Here is a 19,437-nt window from a genome sequence, read left to right as displayed (position 1 = left end):
ATAGCTCTGGTTTTTGGGGTGCGGTATCCTCCAGTTTTCTGTCTGAGAGCCGGTTGTTGAAGATGCTTATGAACAAAAACAAATAAAGTAATAATGAGCTATAGGGTAAAATATGAAGATCTGTTTTGATTTATATACAATGACATTAGTAAGGTATTATTTTCCCGTGCGGTTAAAGAACCGCGCCCATGGAATGCCTCTGCCTTCCTCCCGATCGTGATGCCCTGGAGGATGAAGGCAGAGATGGGCTGGAGAAATGCGGAGGCAGGAGATCGGCGCCGGGCGAAAAGCGACGTCTCGGCGGCGCCTGTCCCGTGTGTGCAGCGGGGCCGGGCGGGCAGCGGCGGGCAGCGCTCGGTGCCTGCAGTGCCGGGAGGAGGCTGCGGGCGCCGCTGTTGACCGAGAGGAGCGAGAGGAAGCTCGGAGCGCTACCGGCAGCCCCGCCCGCTGCGGATCGGCTCGCTCGGCTGCTCGCTCTGCGTCCGACCGTGCGGCCCGCGATCGTCCCCGCGGTGCCGCTCCATTCTGCAGCCGGGGCCCGGCGGCAGCGCAGGGCGCAGGAGCTGAGAGCATTGAGCGGCAGCGGGAGTCGGAGCGGCGGTGTTGCGGTGCCGGCGGTGGCGCGGCGGAGATGTGCGCGGCTCGGAGGCGCTGGGGCCGGCGGCAGCGAGCTCTGCTCTGGGCCGTCCTGCTGGCGGCGTGGGAGGCGGCGTGGGGGCAGCTGCGCTACTCGGTGCCCGAGGAGATGCCCAAGGGCTCGTTCGTGGGCGACGTGGCCAAGGACCTGGGGCTGCAGCTCACGGCGTTCAGAGACCGCGGTGCCCGCCTTGTCTCGGAAGGTAGGACTCAGTATTTTGCTCTTCATGGGAAGACGGGACATTTAGTGACGGCGGAGAGGATCGACAGAGAGCAACTGTGTGAGAGTGTGCAGCAATGCGTTCTGAGCTGTGAGCTGATAGTGGATGGCCAGATGCAGGTTTACTCAATCGAAGCGGAAATCACTGACATTAATGACAATGCCCCCAGCTTCCGAGAGGCAGAAACAGAGGTGAAAGTAAGCGAGATGACAGCCCCGGGATCGCGGTTTCCCCTGGCCGAGGCTCACGATCCGGACTCGGGCCGGAATTCCCTGCAGAGCTACGAGCTGAGCGGCGACGAGCACTTCTCCTTGGCCGTGCAGGCGGGCCCCGGCGGCGATCAGCGTCCCGAGCTGGTGCTGGCCAAGGCGCTGGACCGGGAGGAGGCGGCGTTTCACGAGCTGGTGCTGAGGGCGAGTGACGGCGGCGATCCGGCCCGGACGGGCACGGCTCGGATCCGAGTGACGGTGGTGGATGCGAACGACAACGCGCCAGTGTTCAGCCAGGCGGAGTACACGGTGCGTGTGGCCGAGGACGTGCCCGTGGGCTCCGTCCTCGTCACGGTCACGGCCACGGACGCCGACGAAGGAGTGAACGGGCAAGTGATATACACCTTAAAGAAAATCACAGAAAAAGCATCGAAGTTATTTCATCTGGACTCAGAGACAGGAGCGATCACTTTGTTACAAAATCTGGACTTCGAGGAAGGCGACTCTTACGAACTGGAGGTACAGGCACGCGACGGCGCAGGCTCTTTCGAAACCACGAAAGTCGTGATAACTGTGACTGACGTCAACGACAATGTGCCAGAGATTTCGGTGCGGTCGGCACTGAGCGAGATCTCTGAAGATGCCCCGTCGGGAGCTGTCGTTGCCCTGCTACACGTAAGGGACAAGGACTCCGGGGCTAATGGCGAGGTTCGGTGCTCGATCGAGGAGGGCCTCCCGTTCCGGCTGGAGAAGTCTTTTAACGATTACTATCGCGTGGTGACGGCGAGAGAGCTGGACCGGGAGCAGGTGCCGGAGTACAACGTGACGGTGCGGGCGGCCGACGGCGGGTCGCCGGCGCTGCAGAGCAGCGCGGTGCTGGCGCTGCGGGTGCTGGACGTGAACGACAACGCGCCGGTGTTCGCGGAGGAGCGCTACAGCGCGCGGCTGGCGGAGAACAACGCGGCGGGCGCGCTGGTGCTGACGGTGCGCGCCACGGACGCGGACTGGGGGCAGAACGCGCGCGTGCGCTACCGGCTGTCGGAGGGGCGGGTGCGGGGCGCGCCGCTGTCGTCGTACGTGTCGGTGCAGGCGGAGACGGGCGCGCTGTACGCGCTGCGCTCCTTGGACTACGAGCAGGTGCGCGAGCTGCAGCTGTGGGTGCGTGCGGAGGACGGCGGCGCGCCGGCGCTGAGCAGCAACGTGTCGGTGCGGCTGCAGATCGTGGACGAGAACGACAACGCGCCGCAGGTGCTGTACCCGCCGGCGGCTCCCGCGGCGGGCTCGGGCGGCGCGTGGTCGGGCGTGGAGCTGGCGCCGCGCTGGTCGGAGCCCGGCGCGCTGGTGGCCAAGGTGGTGGCGGTGGACGCGGACGCGGGGCAGAACGCGTGGCTGTCCTACGAGCTGGCCAAGGCCACGGAGCCGGGGCTGTTCCGCGTGGGGCTGCACAGCGGCGAGGTGCGCACGGCGCGCTTCCCGCTGGCCCGCGACGCGGCGCGCCAGAGCCTGGTGGTGGTGGTGAAGGACCACGGGCGGCCGGCGCTGTCGGCCACGGCCACGCTGAGCGTGGTGCTGGCCGAGAGCGTGGCCGAGCTGCTGGCCGAGCTGGGCAGCGCGGCCGAGGCGGCGGCGCCGGGCGAGGCGGCCGGCAGCCTGACGCGCTGGCTGGTGCTGGCCGTGGCCGCCGTGTCGTGCCTCTTCGTGGCCTTCCTGCTGCTGCTGCTGGCGCTGCGCCTGCGCCGCTGGCGCCGCCGGCACCTGCTGCCGCCCGACAGCGGCGCCTTGCGCGGCGTGCCCGTCTCGCACTTCGTGGGCATCGACGGCGTGCGCGCCTTCCTGCAGTCCTACTCGCACGACGTGTCGCTCACGGCCGACTCGCGCAAGAGCCAGCTGCGCTTCTCGGCCGCCAGCTGCTGCGACACCCTCCCGGCCCGGCCGCTGCCCGACGAGCCCGCGCCGCTGCTCGGGGAGGAGGATGTGGCCGCCGCCCTCTCCGCGGATCCCTCCGCTCCCTCGGTGAGTTTCTCTGTCCAGAATTTCTCCGCCACGCTTTCCTCTGATGTTCGTTTGCCCTTTCTCTGCCGTGTTCTTTGGCTTGCATACTAGACTCTGATTAAAAGCAAGGTGAAGAAGGCAGGAGGGAGAAGGCTGCCCCTGGCAGGCTGTTCTTCAGGGCAGTGGTTTCGGTATTTCTCAGGTTCCGGGTATTCTTCCCGCATGTCACCTGTGCTGGGTAGGATCCATGCTCCTCTTAGTATGCGATCTTCTCAAAGGATAGATCCCGTTTTTAAGAAACACTAGTTTTTAGCTGTCTCATATATCTTCCCACCAGCACATGTATGTGAATGGGTTAGATGTGTCCTGAACAAAGTGCTGATGGCTTTGCAGAGAACTTCTCTGCACGTTGTTCTCAGACTTTTTCGTGTGAATGGCAGTTGCTGAGCATCAGCACACAGTGACTGTCAAGGTTTGAATGTAGTGTATTTTCCGAGCTGCACAACATGCTGAAGTAGGATGATGGTGTCTCTGAGGTGCTACTCTGATGACTGGGTTTTATCAGATGTGCATCTTGCTTATCCCGTTCAGGACATTTTAAATTTCTTTGAAGCACCGTGATGAGCAAAGATATATTTTTGTATGCATTCATGTGGTGATCCTTTTTCTCAATGAAGAGAAGTTGCGTGTGCCACTTTGCTCTCATGGTGTCTCCCAAACGTAGAGCATTTAAAACTGCTTGCTCTTGATGTGATTAGATATAACTGAAATTATGTAAAGATGATGTAGAAGTTCAGTTTGTCTTAGTTGTTATAGAGGCCCACAGTAATGGTTGTGTGCATTTCCCCGTTTTTACTGTCCCAAGAAGTTACACTGGGGAAAAGTGATTGTGGTGTGAGCTCCAGTGTGAATGTTCTGCTGACGTTTTACCAACTAGATACCCTGCTTGAGGACCTACCGTTGAAATATTAAGGTATTGAAGTTTGCTTCAGTACTTACTTCACTAGAAGGAGGAATCTCCACTTCCTGGTAGATGTACATAGCCTTATAGGAGGAGTTTTTTTTCTGTGCATCTGGGAGTTTTATTCCATGTTCTTGCAATTTATGAGGGTCAGAGGACCTTATGCAAGTTAAGAAGAGCTGGAGATAAGAGACCTCGGAGCTGTGTGTGAAGGTCTCTTTAAAGACACAATTAATACTGTTTGCCCTTCTCCCTGACCAATCCCGTATTGTAGGCTCATGCAATGTGAATTTCATAATACTAAAATATTTAGCTGGATGACATCTTACTCCACCTGTACGGGGAGCCCTGGGAGGTTCTCCCTATGAGTTTGCATCTTTTCATCCACCCTTAGCTAACAGTTTAAACATGTACTTTTAGCAAATACCATAATGGAAGATTTGGGAAGATCAAACACTTCACTTAGTCACTAATAAATTCTGGAATTATGTAGGTACTCTGAGTGCCATAATCTAGAACTGTATGGGATGATCCCTCCCATTGTGCATGTGTTTATTTGCTGTCTTGCTTGATCTAATGAGCTAAAGGTGGGCCTTTCTCTCTGAGAGTGTGTGGGACATGACATCTGTTAGAAGTGTCTGACTGACCTCTATGTGCTGTTCATGTTTTCAGATCTAAAGAAAAGGGCTTTCATAGATGTCTTACTGCAAAGTGTCACTTTAAGAAATACTCTTTCTTGTCGAATTTTCATAGTGAGAAGTCAGTGGAAGATCAGTGAGAGACTGGCCTCAGAGCAGGAAAGGAAGGGATTGTGTCCTCCACCTGGCTTGATGTGCTTCCACAGCATTCCTGGTGCCAAGGCCTCTGCGACGTATAAAACTCCCCCTTGTCCTGTATCTCAAAACAAGATACAGACTTAGAGGAATTTTTCTGCAGTCATACCCATGGAAGTGCAACCATGCTTCAGAGATTCTGTGTCTAGGAACTGTCATTTTTTTGGCTATATGTCCTAGTAAGACTGTGATACAAACGCTTGTCTTGGGTGTGCTGAGCTTTCCCCATCCTTGACCAGCCTTCAGATGTTATTAATGGCTCTTGCTCATATGAAGTAACTGCTGATGTTTTGTTAGTATTTGAACTGGGTTTTTTTGTGGAGAATGCAGGTCATGAGATGGTAGTTTTGTTAGGAAATTCTGTTTTGGGGACTTGAACACTTCACATTCCTTGAAATGAGTGTGATGTGCAGGGAAGTTCATATGGACAGATCTGTGCTGTGATCCTTATTCTCCATAAGGAGAAGTTGTGTGGGAAGATGTCTTTTGATGGTGTATGTTGGCAAAATGATCCCTCTTGGGTGATGTTTGAGCACACAAAAGCTTTCTGTCTGCACAGAGAGGGGACAGGTCAAAGAGTTTGCTGTGGTATGGTTTGAACTGTCTAAAAGGTTGGTGTAAACCTTCAATTTTCAATATTTTGATTCCCATAGTTATGGTCCTGTGCAGTTTTCTTATTTTCCAAAGAAATTACTTTGAGGACCATGCTATGGTGCAAATTTGGTGTAAAGGCCCATGTGCTCCTCCTGTGTACTTTTTGCAATGTAGATGATGCTTCCTTTGTACCTACTACAATTGCCATAGTGTGAAATGTGAAGCCATGATTCTTAACCTCTGTGGCTTTCCTATTCCTTCCTTGTTTCTTACGTTCTACAAGTGGGCCTTGGCTTGGCTGATAGTCCTTGAACATAGAGATCTGTTCAGATGGTCAGGCTGTGGGAGGTGCTCTTATCCATTTTCACCCATGAAGGTGTTCAGCTGCAGCCACCAGAAAGACTTTGTAGTACTTATATTTTACTAAAATGTCACAAAATTATGTGTTCTTTTGCTTGTGGCTGATGTACAGCCAAATGTTGGGTACTGCCTGCAGTGCAACTAGAAGCTGTGAATGCAGAGTAGAGAAGGTGAGGAACTGACTAGATTGTAACCAGGAAAAGAGGTGGGTCAATGTGGTTTTGGATGAGGAATGGTTTGGTTTCTTTGGTGCCAAGGCCTGTGCCATTTGTGGTATGATCCTGACTTCCCTGTTTTGAAAGGCAGTGGTAGTCATCTGGCAATAAGTCATTGGAATGTGTGTACTTGGAGCAATGATGTCTGAGTAGAATGGCTTGTGATTCTTGTGTGAACCCTCCTTTATCCATCTCTGTGTCCCTGGAACATTATGATACACAGTTTCCTCACTGTTGTGATTACACTTCCTTTCAGGCCTTTGTTTCCTGGAAGGTCATGGTTCATTTTTCCCGTTTCTGGAGAAAAGGCATTTTGCATTAAAAGATGCAAGTGTTTTGCAGCAAAAACCTCACTTTAATCACCTAAACCAGGACTTTTGGTGTGAATAAGATGAAGAAAAAGCTAAAAAGAAGTCTCTCATATTTTCTCCTAGTATAGGAATGCGGCCTGTTATAAAGTGTTTACACTTAGAGTATTTTATTTGTAGGGAAGTTAACAGGCAACATGTTGTGAAGAAACAAGATATGAGAGCTGCTGATGACTTCATAAAATGAAATTAGATGTGTATCATCCGATTTGTTTTGCTTTTGCTCGAGAAATAATTCTTGCTTTTCGTTTTAAACGTGACCTCAGGGTATCTGCTCTCTCGGGAATGGTCCCATCTGTTCCTATTGTCCAAGGGCAGGTGGAGTGTGGGAACTGACCGTGGTCAGAACATAGATTTTTAGACTTGAGGCAGCAGCAGCAGAGCCCCTGGGAACTTAGGACTTTCTCACACTGGCCTGGGAAATTGTAAGGGGGAATCAAAGCAATCCTCAGAAAGTGAAAGGCTGTTAGTAAATGGTGTTTTTGCCTGATTCTTGTTTACTTGAAGGAAACGGTCGAGAGGTGTGCTCTAAATGACCACTCACATTGATTGTACTGAAACATTGAATAAAAGGGTCTGTCTCTCAATAAACTTTTGCTATAAGGCCCTCCCAAGAAATGGAGTTCTACACATTGTCATTTGAGATGTCTCAAATCATAATGATTATGGAGTTCAAAGAGTTGTAGACAATATCTCAAGGCCCAGCTGGAAACTACCAATGTGTGGTGTCTTCAAGGGCCTGTACTTGGACCAATATATCAGTATCTTTATCAGTGACCCCGCTAATAGCACTGAGAGTAACCTCGACAGGTTTGCAGTTGACCCCAAGCTAAGTGGTGCCATTGATCCAGTAGAGGGATGCGATGTCATCCCCAGGGACCTTGACAGTCTGGAGGAGTGGACTCATGTCAACCTCATTAAGTTCAACAAGGTCAAGTGCAAAATCATGCACCTGTGTCAGGGCAATCCCCTTTTGATCTGAACTTGGGGAATTGAGAGGTGCCCTGTGGAGAAGGACTTGGGGTCCTGGAGGGTGACAAATGGGATATGAGCTGGCAGTGAGTTCTTTCAGGCCGTGAAGTCAATCATATTCTGTGCTGCATAACAAATAATGAGGCCAGCAGGACAAGGGAGGAGGTTTTCTGTGTTCACCATGCTTCTGTAAGACCTGTTAGAGTATGTTCAGGGAAAGACAACAAAAATTTTGAAAGGGATGGAACATCTCTGCCATGTAGATGGGCAGAGAGAAGCCCTTCAGCCCGAGGTGAAAAGATGTTGTGGAGTAATTACTGTGATGTTTAGTATATAAAATGATAATATACATGTAAAGGAAATATGGCTAGAGACTTCTGATAACGCCCATCTTGATAGGATAAGGTCAGTGGTTGGAAATTGAGAGAAGGTAGCGTTAGCCTGGTTGTAAGGAAAACATGCTTTTCAATGAGGAGCATGAGACATAGGAACATATTTCCTGGAGAAGATATTGATGTACCATGTTTGAAAGTGTTTAGGGTCTCGATGGATGGGGCTTCGAGAAGCCTGACTACTTGGGTGCGGACCCCATGACAAGATAGTTATGACATTTCCTTCAATGTGTTTCTGAATATTATTGACTACCCCAACGCAATTATTACATTCTGGGTATGTTTCCCAATTAATATAACAATTCAAAAAAAACGAGAATGCCAAAGACCCAATAAAATCTTCCAAAGCTACATTTTCCTTTTTTCTAATACTTGTACCTTCATGTTATTTAAAATAGCTGACTTTATTACTCTGCCATTAGGATTTTTTTCTGTTTGTTTACCGCGATGAACGAGATAATCTAAAAGTACCGAATACGCTTTCTCATATTGAGTCGCCGTTGTCGCATAAAGAAAGAGCTGCTGCTGTCTGTGTGGGCAGCGGAGGAGAGACCCCGCCGGCGGCGCAGCCCCGAGCCCCGCCCAAAGCCGGGCCCCCTCGAGCGCGGCCATCCGGCGGCTGCAGTGGCGCGGCGGCGCCTCCGGGTGTCGCTGTTGGCCGCCGCCGAGCGGCGCTGGAGCCGCGGCCGCCGCAGCGTCCTGCCCCCGCAGGCTGCTCGCTCGCCCGGCGCCGGCCGCAGCGGCAGCGGCCCCGCCAGCAGAAGCAGCAGCGGCGAGAGGCGGCGAGAGGCGGCGAGAGGCGGCGAGAGGCGGCGCTTGGCGGGGAGCGGCGGCGTCCGAGGCGGCCCGAGCGGGCTGGCTGCGCTGCGGCGGCCCGTGCGCTGCGGTGAGAGCGAGAGCGGCTGGAAGGGAGGCCGGGCGGCGGCAGGAGTCCGGCAGGAGCGCGGCGGCGAGCTGTGGCCACAGAGAATGGCGCTGAGGCGGCGGCAGAGGCGCGGGCCGGGCGGCGGGCGAGCGCTGCTGGGCGCGGTGCTGCTGTGCGTGTGGTGGCGGGCGGCGGCCGAGCGGGTCCGCTACGCCATCCCCGAGGAGCTGGGCAGAGGCTCGCTCGTGGGGCCGCTGGCGCGGGACCTGGGGCTCAGCGCGGACGAGCTGCCGGCGCGCAAGCTGCAGGTGGCGTCTGCCGGCAAGAAGCAGCTGAAATATTTCACTGTGAATGAGGAGAACGGGAACCTGTACGTGAACGAGAGGCTGGACCGGGAAGAGATGTGCGGCGAGTCGGCGACCTGCTCCGTGAGCTTTGAGGTGGTGGTGCACAACCCGCTAAACATTTTCCATGTAGAGGTGGCGATCGAGGATGTGAATGACAACTCCCCGACTTTCAGCAATGCTGCTCTGGAACTTGAAATCGGGGAATGGACTCCCACAGGGGCTCATTTTCCGCTGGAGATGGCCCAAGACGCTGACGTGGGAAGAAACTCGCTGCTGACTTACCAGCTCACCAGCAACCCATCTTTCTCTCTGGTCATTAAGGAGAGTCCTGACGGAACTAATCAACCGGAATTGGTTTTGGAGAGAGCGTTGGATAGGGAGAAGCAGAGTTTCTTTGAGCTGGAGCTGACGGCAGTGGATGCCGGGGATCCATCTAGATCCGGAACTGTCAAGATTCGGGTCAATGTGACAGACGCCAATGACAACCCTCCCGTGTTCAGCCAGGACCGTTACCGTGTGAGATTGCGCGAGGACGCGGCCCCGGGGTCGACAGTGTTAAACATCTCCGCCTCAGACGCCGACACCGGCAACAATGCTCGCATCACCTACGGCTTCGGGAAAATTTCGGCTAAGGTTCTTCAGAAATTCATGATGGACGCGGAGAGCGGAATGATCACGATCAAAGAGGCTTTGGACTTCGAGGACACGAGTGCCTACACATTATTGGTGGAGGCGAGGGACGGTGGCGGTCTGATGGCACAGTGCAAGGTGGTGGTGGAGGTGCTGGACGTGAACGACAACGCGCCCGAGATCACGATTCTGTCACTGTCAAGTCCCGTGCCCGAGGACGCCCCGGTCGGCACTGTGGTGGCTCTCCTGAACGTGAATGACCCAGACTCCGGCGAGAACGGTCAGGTGTCGTGCGAGCAGTCGGGAGAGGCGCCGCTGTCGATGGTGGCGTCGCCGGGCGGCTCGTACAAGGTGGTGACGGCGAGCGCGCTGGACCGCGAGCAGGCGGCCGAGCACCGCGTGACGGTGGTGGCCCGGGACCGGGGCAGGCCGGCGCTGTGGAGCAGCGCGGAGCTGGTGCTGGAGGTGTCGGACGTGAACGACAACGCGCCGGTGTTCGAGGAGGCGGCGTACAGCGCGTACGTGGCGGAGAACAACGCGGCGGGCGCGCTGGTGCTGCGCGTGCAGGCGCGGGACGCGGACGCGGGCGCCAACGGGCGCGTGAGCTACTGGCTGGCGGGCGGCAGCGCGGGCGCGGCGGGCGCGGCGCCGCTGGTGTCGGTGGAGGCGCGGAGCGGCGCGCTGTACGCGCAGCGCTCCTTGGACTACGAGCAGTGCCGCGAGTTCGCGGTGGCGGTGCGGGCGCAGGACGGCGGCGCGCCGGCGCGCAGCTCCACGGCCACGGTGCGCGTCTTCGTGCTGGACCGCAACGACAACGCGCCGCGGGTGCTGTGGCCGGCGGCGGGCGCGGGGGCCGCCGTGGCGCCGGGAGAGGCGGCGGGAGCGGCGGCGACTCCTTTCGAGGTGGTGCCGCGTTCGGCCGAGGCCGGCTACCTGGTGGCCAAGGTGGTGGCGGTGGACGCGGACGCGGGGCGCAACGCGTGGCTGTCGTACGAGCTGGTGCAGGCGTCGGAGCCGGCGCTGTTCCGCGTGGGGCTGCACAGCGGCGAGGTGCGCACGGCGCGCGCCGTGTCCGAGCGGGACGCGGCCAAGCAGCGTGTGGTGGCCGTGGTGAAGGACCACGGGCAGCCGGCGCTGTCGGCCACGGCCACGCTGCACGTGGTGCTGGCCGAGAGCTTGCAGGAGGCGCTGCCGGAGCTGAGCGAGCGGGCGGCGGGCGCCGAGGCGCCGGCGGCCGAGCTGCAGTTCTACCTGGTGCTGGCGCTGCTGTCGGCGCTCTTGGTGCTGAGCGTGGCGCTGGCCGTGCTGGCGCGGCTGCGCCGGGCCGGGCCGCCCGCCGTGCTGCGCTGCCTGGGCGCGCAGCGCTTCTCGGTGGCCGGCGCCGCCTTCCCGGCCGACTTCTGCGAGGGCACCTTGCCCTACTCCTACAACCTGTGCGTGGCCGCGCCGGCCCGCGCCGTGCCCGAGGCCGCTTGGCCGCCGCCGCCGCCGGTGCCCGTCCTGTCGGCGGAGGAGCTTCTGGCCGGGGATTCCTGCAAGAAGCCGAGCCTGAGCAGCGGCGCTGTCGTGGGAGAGCCGATTGCCGACAGCGGTGCACCTCAGGTCTGTAAAGCGTGAGCTTCCTCTATTTTTAAAACTGTCCGAAATATCGTCTTTGTTGCCCGGGTATTCTCTGCGTAGCGTCAGTGGGGACTCGTCATCAGTGTCTCCACGTAGCCGCGGAATTTTTTCACTTTTTCTCAGTAATCTCTTCAGCTGACAGGCTTTGACTGAACCTCTTCTTTCGTTTCTCTGTTTTCCTCTATGTTTCCAGGAGTCGTGTTTTTGTGAGTGTCACAGTCCATTCTCCCTGATGGACTGAATTAAGGGAATGGCTTATCTGCCGTTCATGGAGAGCAGGAAGCACTTGGTGCTTCCTTGGTCGCAGGTTCAGCTTCAGCCGCGAAGTTGTTTTGGGTTCAAGACCTGAGCTTAATAACTCGCATGTGTTTGCAATATTTAAAGCAGATCCATATTCTATGGAGAGAGAATGGCTGATTGTGCATGACGGGGGAAATTGCAAAAGCACTGATGCCTTTTGTTGGGGCTTTCATCTTTTCTGACTGATTTCTTTGGTTGCGGCAGTTATTGGTTGTTCAGTGGTAACGGTTTCATATTCAAATCAAGGTTGTTGTCTTTAATTTTTACGTTGCTTTGAATTGTCTTAGTAGTAATGGTGAAGGCAAATTCTTACTCCATAAAGGGAGATCCGGTTAATCTGTATGACGGGTTTGGGAGAGACAAAGTTTACACTTGGTACACTCGGTGCTGCGGATTTTTGTTTTCTAATTATTATGTATTTTTCCATCTAATGTGCTTATGGATCGTGGTTGAAGACAGGATACAAACCCTTGTGTTAATTCTTCGTTGTACTTATTACATTCTTAAAGGCAAACTGAGAGTGGGATTACAGGAGGGTGACAGGCAGTCCACCAGTTGTGAAAGTCCGGAATGTCTCCAGTTCTGTGGGTAATTCTGTTGTAGAAATGACTGGAATGGTAACGGTATAGGGAACATTTAACTATTGTTAAGTGTGCTTTTCCATCCTGCATCGTACTTTAATGCTTTTTTACATTCCTTGTCTGTATTTCATTCACAATTGAAATTTTAGAAGATGTCAGAAAAAGAAAAAACAAGTAAGAGAAAAAAAGAGGTAGTTTTCTTTGTCTGTGCTCTTAACAGAAAGAGAAGATATTTCTGTACGTTTTAAATATTCCTCCCTTTTTTTTTTTTTCCAGTAATTGTTGCATCGATTTTTAGAAGGATAGACCGGTGAAATCAGGAAAATTTTATCATATATGAAGGAGATCTGCCAAAATATGGACTGGTGTACTTCAGTGAAGTCCATTTGTACATTTATCCATGGTACCCACCATTTAGGGCGCACAAGTCTTCTACTCTTCTACCGTATGTTGTTGAAAATACATCTTACCAACGTGAATAAAAACCACACAGATTAATACTGTACTAACAAGCTTCAATTCCTCGCACCTTCTGTTTGAGAAAATGAAAGCCCTTTCTTCTCGCTGCAGAATGACTTATTAAATCTAAGTGTGCATTAACTTAGATTTTTTGGGCAAGGTTCACCACAGGTACTTCCTGATTCTGGGTTAGTGTAGAACAGTCAGCGAGAAGTGCTCCAGGCACCTAGAGTCTGAAATGGGGGTGGGGTGGGAGATAACGATCTTTGAGTATCCAGGGGTTTTTATCTGCCCTCTGTTCCCATGAATGTCTTATAGGGAGACACCCCAGAGCACTTGACAGGTGCCTGAGTAATCAGGCTTCAGAGCAGTTGCAAGGGGCTGTGTTAGATCCCACCTTCTGCCGTCTTTAAATACCTCTTTTTTAGTCAATCATAGTGCAGTAGTTAATTTAGACCGTCTTCTGTATGAACGGAACGATTTAAAGCCAAGTTCCTGCCATTGTGTTAATGAGGCTGATATCTCCGCTACTGCTGTGGCCAGAGTTGTTTATTTCATCATCGCCTTGTGTATTTGTGAGCCTCTTTTGTTTTGCCGGTGTCCTCCCAGTCATTCAAGCAGCACGGCTTCAACTCGTGCTTTTAGACTTACAAGCATCTATGACTATTTTACACAATAAAATCAGACAAGATATTTTACTTTACCTACATCGCCGGTAGGAAATTATATTTTTCTGTGAGTTAGAAACGCCCCACACAGGAGACACGTCTGCTTCCCTCACGGTCGTGATGTGTTCGACCATACACGAAGCGATCGGCTGGAGAAAAGCAGGAGGTGTCTGCGGCGAATGTCTCCCTCCCGCGAGCTGCCCGTGTGCCCGGCAGCGGCGGGCAGCGCTCGGTGCCTGCAGTGCCGGGAGGAGGCTGCGGGCGCCGCTGTTGACCGAGAGGAGCGAGAGGAAGCTCGGAGCGCTACCGGCAGCCCCGCCCGCTGCGGATCGGCTCCATCAGTCGCTCCCTGTCAGGCTCGGCGACCGAGAGGTCTGCGATCGTCCCGGTGGTGCGGGACTGTGCTGCGGAGAGGCGGCGGTGCCGGACCAAGCGATCGGGGAAGGAGAGGGAGCGGCATCGGCGGAGTGAATTGCGGTGAGCGGCCGAGGTGTTTGCGGTGCCGGCGGTGGCGCGGCGGAGATGTGCGCGGCTCGGAGGCGCTGGGGCCGGCGGCAGCGAGCTCTGCTCTGGGCCGTCCTGCTGGCGGCGTGGGAGGCGGCGTGGGGGCAGCTGCGCTACTCGGTGCCCGAGGAGATGCCCAAGGGCTCGTTCGTGGGCGACGTGGCCAAGGACCTGGGGCTGCAGCTCACGGCGCTGCGAGACCAAGGCGTCCAAATTACAGAACGAGGCAGGACCAAATACTTCTCTCTGCACGGGAAGACGGGACATTTGGTGACGGCGGAGAGGATCGACAGAGAGCAGCTGTGCGAACGTGTGAAACAATGCGTGCTGCGCTGTGAGCTGATAGTGGATGGACAGATGCAGGTTTATGGAATCGAAGTGGAAATCACGGACATTAACGACAACGCGCCCAGCTTCCGAGAAGCAGAAACAGAGCTGAGAATGAGCGAGATGACAGCCTCGGGGTCGCGGTTTCCTCTTCCCAGGGCTCATGACCCCGACATGGGACTGAATTCCCTGCAGAGCTACGAGCTGAGCGGCGACGAGCACTTCTCGCTGGCCGTGCAGGCGGGCCCCGGCGGCGATCAGCGTCCCGAGCTGGTGCTGGCCAAGGCGCTGGACCGGGAGGAGGCGGCGTTTCACGAGCTGGTGCTGAGGGCGAGTGACGGCGGCGATCCGGCCCGGACGGGCACGGCTCGGATCCGAGTGACGGTGGTGGACGCGAACGACAACGCGCCGGTGTTCAGCCAGGCGGAGTACACGGTGCGTGTGGCCGAGGACGTGCCCGTGGGCTCCGTCCTCGTCACGGTCACGGCCACGGACGCCGACGAGGGCGTAAATGGGCTCGTGAAGTACTATATGAAGAAACCGACCGATGTGGCATTGGATATTTTTCACCTGGATACTGAAACTGGAGCGATCAAACTATTGAGGAACCTGGATTTTGAGGCAAGAGATTCCTATGAATTGGAGGTGCAGGCACATGACAATGGAGCTCTCCTCGACACTGCAAAAGTCACGATTACCGTGACAGATGTGAACGACAATGCGCCCGAACTGACAGTATCATCAAAGCTGAACGAGATCCCGGAGGACGCCCAGGTGGGAACTGTTGTGGCCCTGCTGCAGGTGCAGGACCGAGACTCAGGGGCCAACGGCGAGGTGCGCTGCTCGCTCGAAAAGGTCGTCCCGTTCCGGCTGGAAAAGACCTTGGAGGACTATTACCGTGTAGTGACAACGAAAGAACTGGACCGAGAGCAGGTGCCGGAGTACAACGTGACGGTGCGGGCGGCCGACGGCGGGTCGCCGGCGCTGCAGAGCAGCGCGGTGCTGGCGCTGCGGGTGCTGGACGTGAACGACAACGCGCCGGTGTTCGCGGAGGAGCGCTACAGCGCGCGGCTGGCGGAGAACAACGCGGCGGGCGCGCTGGTGCTGACGGTGCGCGCCACGGACGCGGACTGGGGGCAGAACGCGCGCGTGCGCTACCGGCTGTCGGAGGGGCGGGTGCGGGGCGCGCCGCTGTCGTCGTACGTGTCGGTGCAGGCGGAGACGGGCGCGCTGTACGCGCTGCGCTCCTTGGACTACGAGCAGGTGCGCGAGCTGCAGCTGTGGGTGCGTGCGGAGGACGGCGGCGCGCCGGCGCTGAGCAGCAACGTGTCGGTGCGGCTGCAGATCGTGGACGAGAACGACAACGCGCCGCAGGTGCTGTACCCGCCGGCGGCTCCCGCGGCGGGCTCGGGCGGCGCGTGGTCGGGCGTGGAGCTGGCGCCGCGCTGGTCGGAGCCCGGCGCGCTGGTGGCCAAGGTGGTGGCGGTGGACGCGGACGCGGGGCAGAACGCGTGGCTGTCCTACGAGCTGGCCAAGGCCACGGAGCCGGGGCTGTTCCGCGTGGGGCTGCACAGCGGCGAGGTGCGCACGGCGCGCTTCCCGCTGGCCCGCGACGCGGCGCGCCAGAGCCTGGTGGTGGTGGTGAAGGACCACGGGCGGCCGGCGCTGTCGGCCACGGCCACGCTGAGCGTGGTGCTGGCCGAGAGCGTGGCCGAGCTGCTGGCCGAGCTGGGCAGCGCGGCCGAGGCGGCGGCGCCGGGCGAGGCGGCCGGCAGCCTGACGCGCTGGCTGGTGCTGGCCGTGGCCGCCGTGTCGTGCCTCTTCGTGGCCTTCCTGCTGCTGCTGCTGGCGCTGCGCCTGCGCCGCTGGCGCCGCCGGCACCTGCTGCCGCCCGACAGCGGCGCCTTGCGCGGCGTGCCCGTCTCGCACTTCGTGGGCATCGACGGCGTGCGCGCCTTCCTGCAGTCCTACTCGCACGACGTGTCGCTCACGGCCGACTCGCGCAAGAGCCAGCTGCGCTTCTCGGCCGCCAGCTGCTGCGACACCCTCCCGGCCCGGCCGCTGCCCGACGAGCCCGCGCCGCTGCTCGGGGAGGAGGATGTGGCCGCCGCCCTCCCCGCGGATCCCTCCGCTCCCTCGGTGAGTTTCTCTGTCCAGAATGTCTCCGCCACGCTTTCCCCTGATGCTCGTTTGCCCTTTCTCTACCGCGTTCTTTGGCTTGCATACTAGACTCTGGTTAAAAGCAAGGTAAAGAAGGTAGGAGGGAGAAGGCTGCCCCTGGCAGGCTGTTCTTTAGGGCAGTGGTTTGGGTATTTCTCTGGTTCCGGGTATTCTTCCCGCATGTCACCTGTGCTGGGTAGAATCCATGCTCCTCTTAGTATGAGATCTTCTCAAAGGATAGATCACGTTTTTAAGAAATACTAGTTTTTAGCTGTCTCGTGTATCTTCCCATCAGCACATGTATTTGAATGGGTTAGATGTGTCTTGAACAAAGTGCTGATGGCTTTGCAGAGAACTTCTCTGCACGTTGTTCTCAGCATTTTTCGTGCGAATTGCAGTTGCTGAGCATCAGCAGGCAGTGACTGTCAAAGTGTGAAAGTAGTGTATTTTCCGAGCTGCACAACATGATGAAGTAGGATGATGGTGTCTCTGAGCTGCTACTCTGATGACTGGGTTTTATCAGATGTGCATCTTGCTTATCCAGTTCAGGACATTTTAAATTTCTTTGAAGCACCATGATGAGCAAAGATATATTTTTGTATGCATTCATGTGGTGATCCTTTTTCTCAATGTAGAGAAGTTGTGTGTGCCACTTTGCTCTCATGGTGTCTCACAAAGGTAGAGCATTTAAAACTGCTTGCTCTTGCTGTGATTAGAAATAACTGAAATTATGTAAAGATGATGTAGAAGTTCAGTTTGTCTTAGTTGTTATATGAGGCCAACAGTAATGGATGTGTGCGTTTCCCCTTTTTTACTGTCCCAAGAAGTTACACTGGGGAAAAATGATTGTGGTGTGAGCTCCAGTGTGAATTTTCTGCTGTTGTTTTACCAACTAGATACCCTGCCTGAGGACCTACTGCTGAAATATTAAGGTATTGAAGCTTGCTTCAGTACTTGCTTCACTAGGAGGAGGCACCTCCACTTCCTGGTAGATGTACATTGCCTTGCATGAGGGGTTTTGTTTCTGTGCATCTGGGAGTTTTATTCCATGTTCTTGCAATTTATGAGGGTCAGAGGACCTTATGCAAGTTAAGAAGGGCAGGAGATAAGAGTCCTGGGAGCTGTGTGTGAAGGTCTCTTTGAAGATACCAGAAATACGTTTGCCCTTTTCCCTGACCAATTCCCAGTTGTAGGCTCATGCAATGTGAATTTCATAATCTCAAAATGTAATGGAATCTCAAAATGTAATCTTTGGGAAGATCAAACACTTCTCTTACTCGCTAATAAATACTGGAATTATGTGGGTACACTGAGTGCCATAATTTAGTACTGTATGGGATGATCTCTTCCATTGTGCATGTGTTAATTTTCTGTCTTGCTTGATCTAATGAGCTAAAGGTGGGCCTTTGTCTCTGAGAGTGTGTGGGAGATGACATCTGTTAGAATTGTCTGACTGACCTGTTTGTTAGATCAGAGGTTTGGTTAATTTCAGGTTCCAGGTATTCTTCCCCTCTGTCACCTGTGCTGTGCTAGAATCCGTGTTCCTGTTAGTATGAGATCTTCTGAACAGATTTACTGCTTTATTAAGAAATACAAGTGTTTTAGCAGGCTCATGTGTCTTCCCAACACCACCTGTGCTTGAATGGGTTGAATGTGTCTTGAACAAAGTGCTGATGGCTTTGCATGGAACTTCTCTGCAGGTTCTTCTCTCCCTTTTTCCTTTCCCATGGTGGATAGTGGCAGCCAGCAGGAAAAATCTTTGTGTCATCCATGCTTTGATCTATGTCCTCGACAGAGGATTGGGTCCGGCAAAATGTGGTCCTTGATGACGTCTGTCTGCCTGTTCTAAAGATGAAGGTTTCTCTTGAAATTGTGACTTTGAAAAGTCTGTGGGTGGCTGCGTTTGGAGGAGGAAATGCAGGAGGAAATGGCAGAACTGCTTTGGTTTTTTCTTGTTTTTGAAGGTCGAGCTGCGTCATATAGAGCTGGTTGAGTCTTGTCTATAGAAAATTTAGCATGGCAAGAGAATTGTGTGGGTGGGAAGGGAGAGATTCAAGGTGAGTGGGACACGTAAGGTGGACATAATTCCCCCTGTGGAGATATTAACTGACAGTCGACCTTGGAAGACTACTGGGCTTTTCCTTTTGGATGTATGAAATGTCTTCACAGAACTTCAGTGAGCAGCCAACTGGAGATTCTGTAGTGCAGTGATGCCATTTGATGTCATGAAGAAAAGTGGTCTGGGGATCTGGCCCTGCACTGTCACATGGTTTTAGGATACATGGGTGAGAGAACACCATGGATGATTGGAAGGGTTGGAAATTTGAGTTCTGTGAGCTGTGCATGAATATCTGCTGAAGGACTCAAGGGAATGATTTCCTCCATTCCCTGTCCAGTTCCTATCTCTAGTATTAAACAATGTGAACTTTTTCTTCCCAATGTCATTGTCTAGATGAGTTCCAGCTGCATGGAAAACCCTGGGAGGCTGTTACTAAGTGTTTGCAGGCCATCGTAATTTCTGCCACTGAAAAGTTTAATATTGTACTTGTGAAAGAAGCCATATGGGAAGATCAAGCTGTGTGTTTGGGGCCTATAAACCAAGTTGATTAATCATCTACTCTGAGTTATATGACACAGAAGAGTGTTGTGAGCTCTTCAGCTCTGCAGGTGTTGATTTTCTGTCTCGCTGTTCTGATGACCTGAAGATGGTTCTTTCATGTTTTTAGATGAAGAGAAGGAGACTTCTACTGGCATGTTGTGAGAAGTCAAATATTATCTCTCTGGGAGGTTTCATCACCTGAGATTTAGATTGTTTAAAGTCCTTGGCCCTCTAAAAGCCCCGAGTCGTGTTGGTGTAAAAATCAGAGTCTTCAAGGTGTGCTTTTAGGTTTCTTGTGATGTTTATTATTTGATATCTCAAAATTTTCTCTCTTCCCAGACGAGGTCTGGACAGGAGATGGGACACGAGGAAAGTGACTCCCGATGGGATGTTCCCTTACATTTATACAGATAACTACATGTCAGTTATTTACTATTTTGTACGAATACCTATTGCCCACACTCCAAGTGTCATTTCTACTTTGACGCACTCAACTCTAACAACTTTGTGCCATCACCACCCCGAAAGATGGAGGATGAGGAAGAAGGAGAAGTACATGAGGTACCACTCAAATTCCTCCATCTTGTTCCAATTTACCTCTATCATGTGAACCCTAAAACTACT

General features: G+C 54.3%; 3 protein-coding genes across 3 annotated transcripts; all 3 read left to right on the top strand.

The window, feature by feature from the left end:
• The first annotated feature begins 551 nt into the window (after window positions 1-551).
• Window positions 552-8,643, top strand: LOC136367716 (protocadherin gamma-A10-like). Its single transcript, XM_066329521.1, has 3 exons — window positions 552-3,079; window positions 7,126-7,351; window positions 8,267-8,643. Exons 1-3 carry the CDS (start codon window positions 632-634, stop codon window positions 8,641-8,643), a joined length of 3,051 nt encoding a protein of 1,016 aa, XP_066185618.1. The 5' UTR covers window positions 552-631.
• A 72-nt stretch (window positions 8,644-8,715) lies between these two features.
• On the top strand, window positions 8,716-13,704 carry LOC136367715 (protocadherin gamma-B5-like). The gene is made up of 2 exons (XM_066329520.1): window positions 8,716-11,208; window positions 13,503-13,704. The coding sequence occupies exons 1-2, from the start codon at window positions 8,723-8,725 to the stop codon at window positions 13,702-13,704; spliced, it is 2,688 nt and encodes an 895-aa protein (XP_066185617.1). The 5' UTR covers window positions 8,716-8,722.
• A 41-nt stretch (window positions 13,705-13,745) lies between these two features.
• Window positions 13,746-16,283, top strand: LOC136367714 (protocadherin gamma-A10-like). The gene has a single exon (XM_066329519.1). It carries the CDS (start codon window positions 13,746-13,748, stop codon window positions 16,281-16,283), a length of 2,538 nt encoding a protein of 845 aa, XP_066185616.1.
• The last annotated feature ends 3,154 nt before the right edge of the window (window positions 16,284-19,437 follow it).

Source organism: Sylvia atricapilla, chromosome 14 (assembly GCF_009819655.1).
Source record: "Sylvia atricapilla isolate bSylAtr1 chromosome 14, bSylAtr1.pri, whole genome shotgun sequence".
NCBI classification, from domain to species: Eukaryota; Metazoa; Chordata; class Aves; order Passeriformes; family Sylviidae; genus Sylvia; species Sylvia atricapilla.
This window is presented reverse-complemented; position numbering and strand designations above follow the sequence as displayed.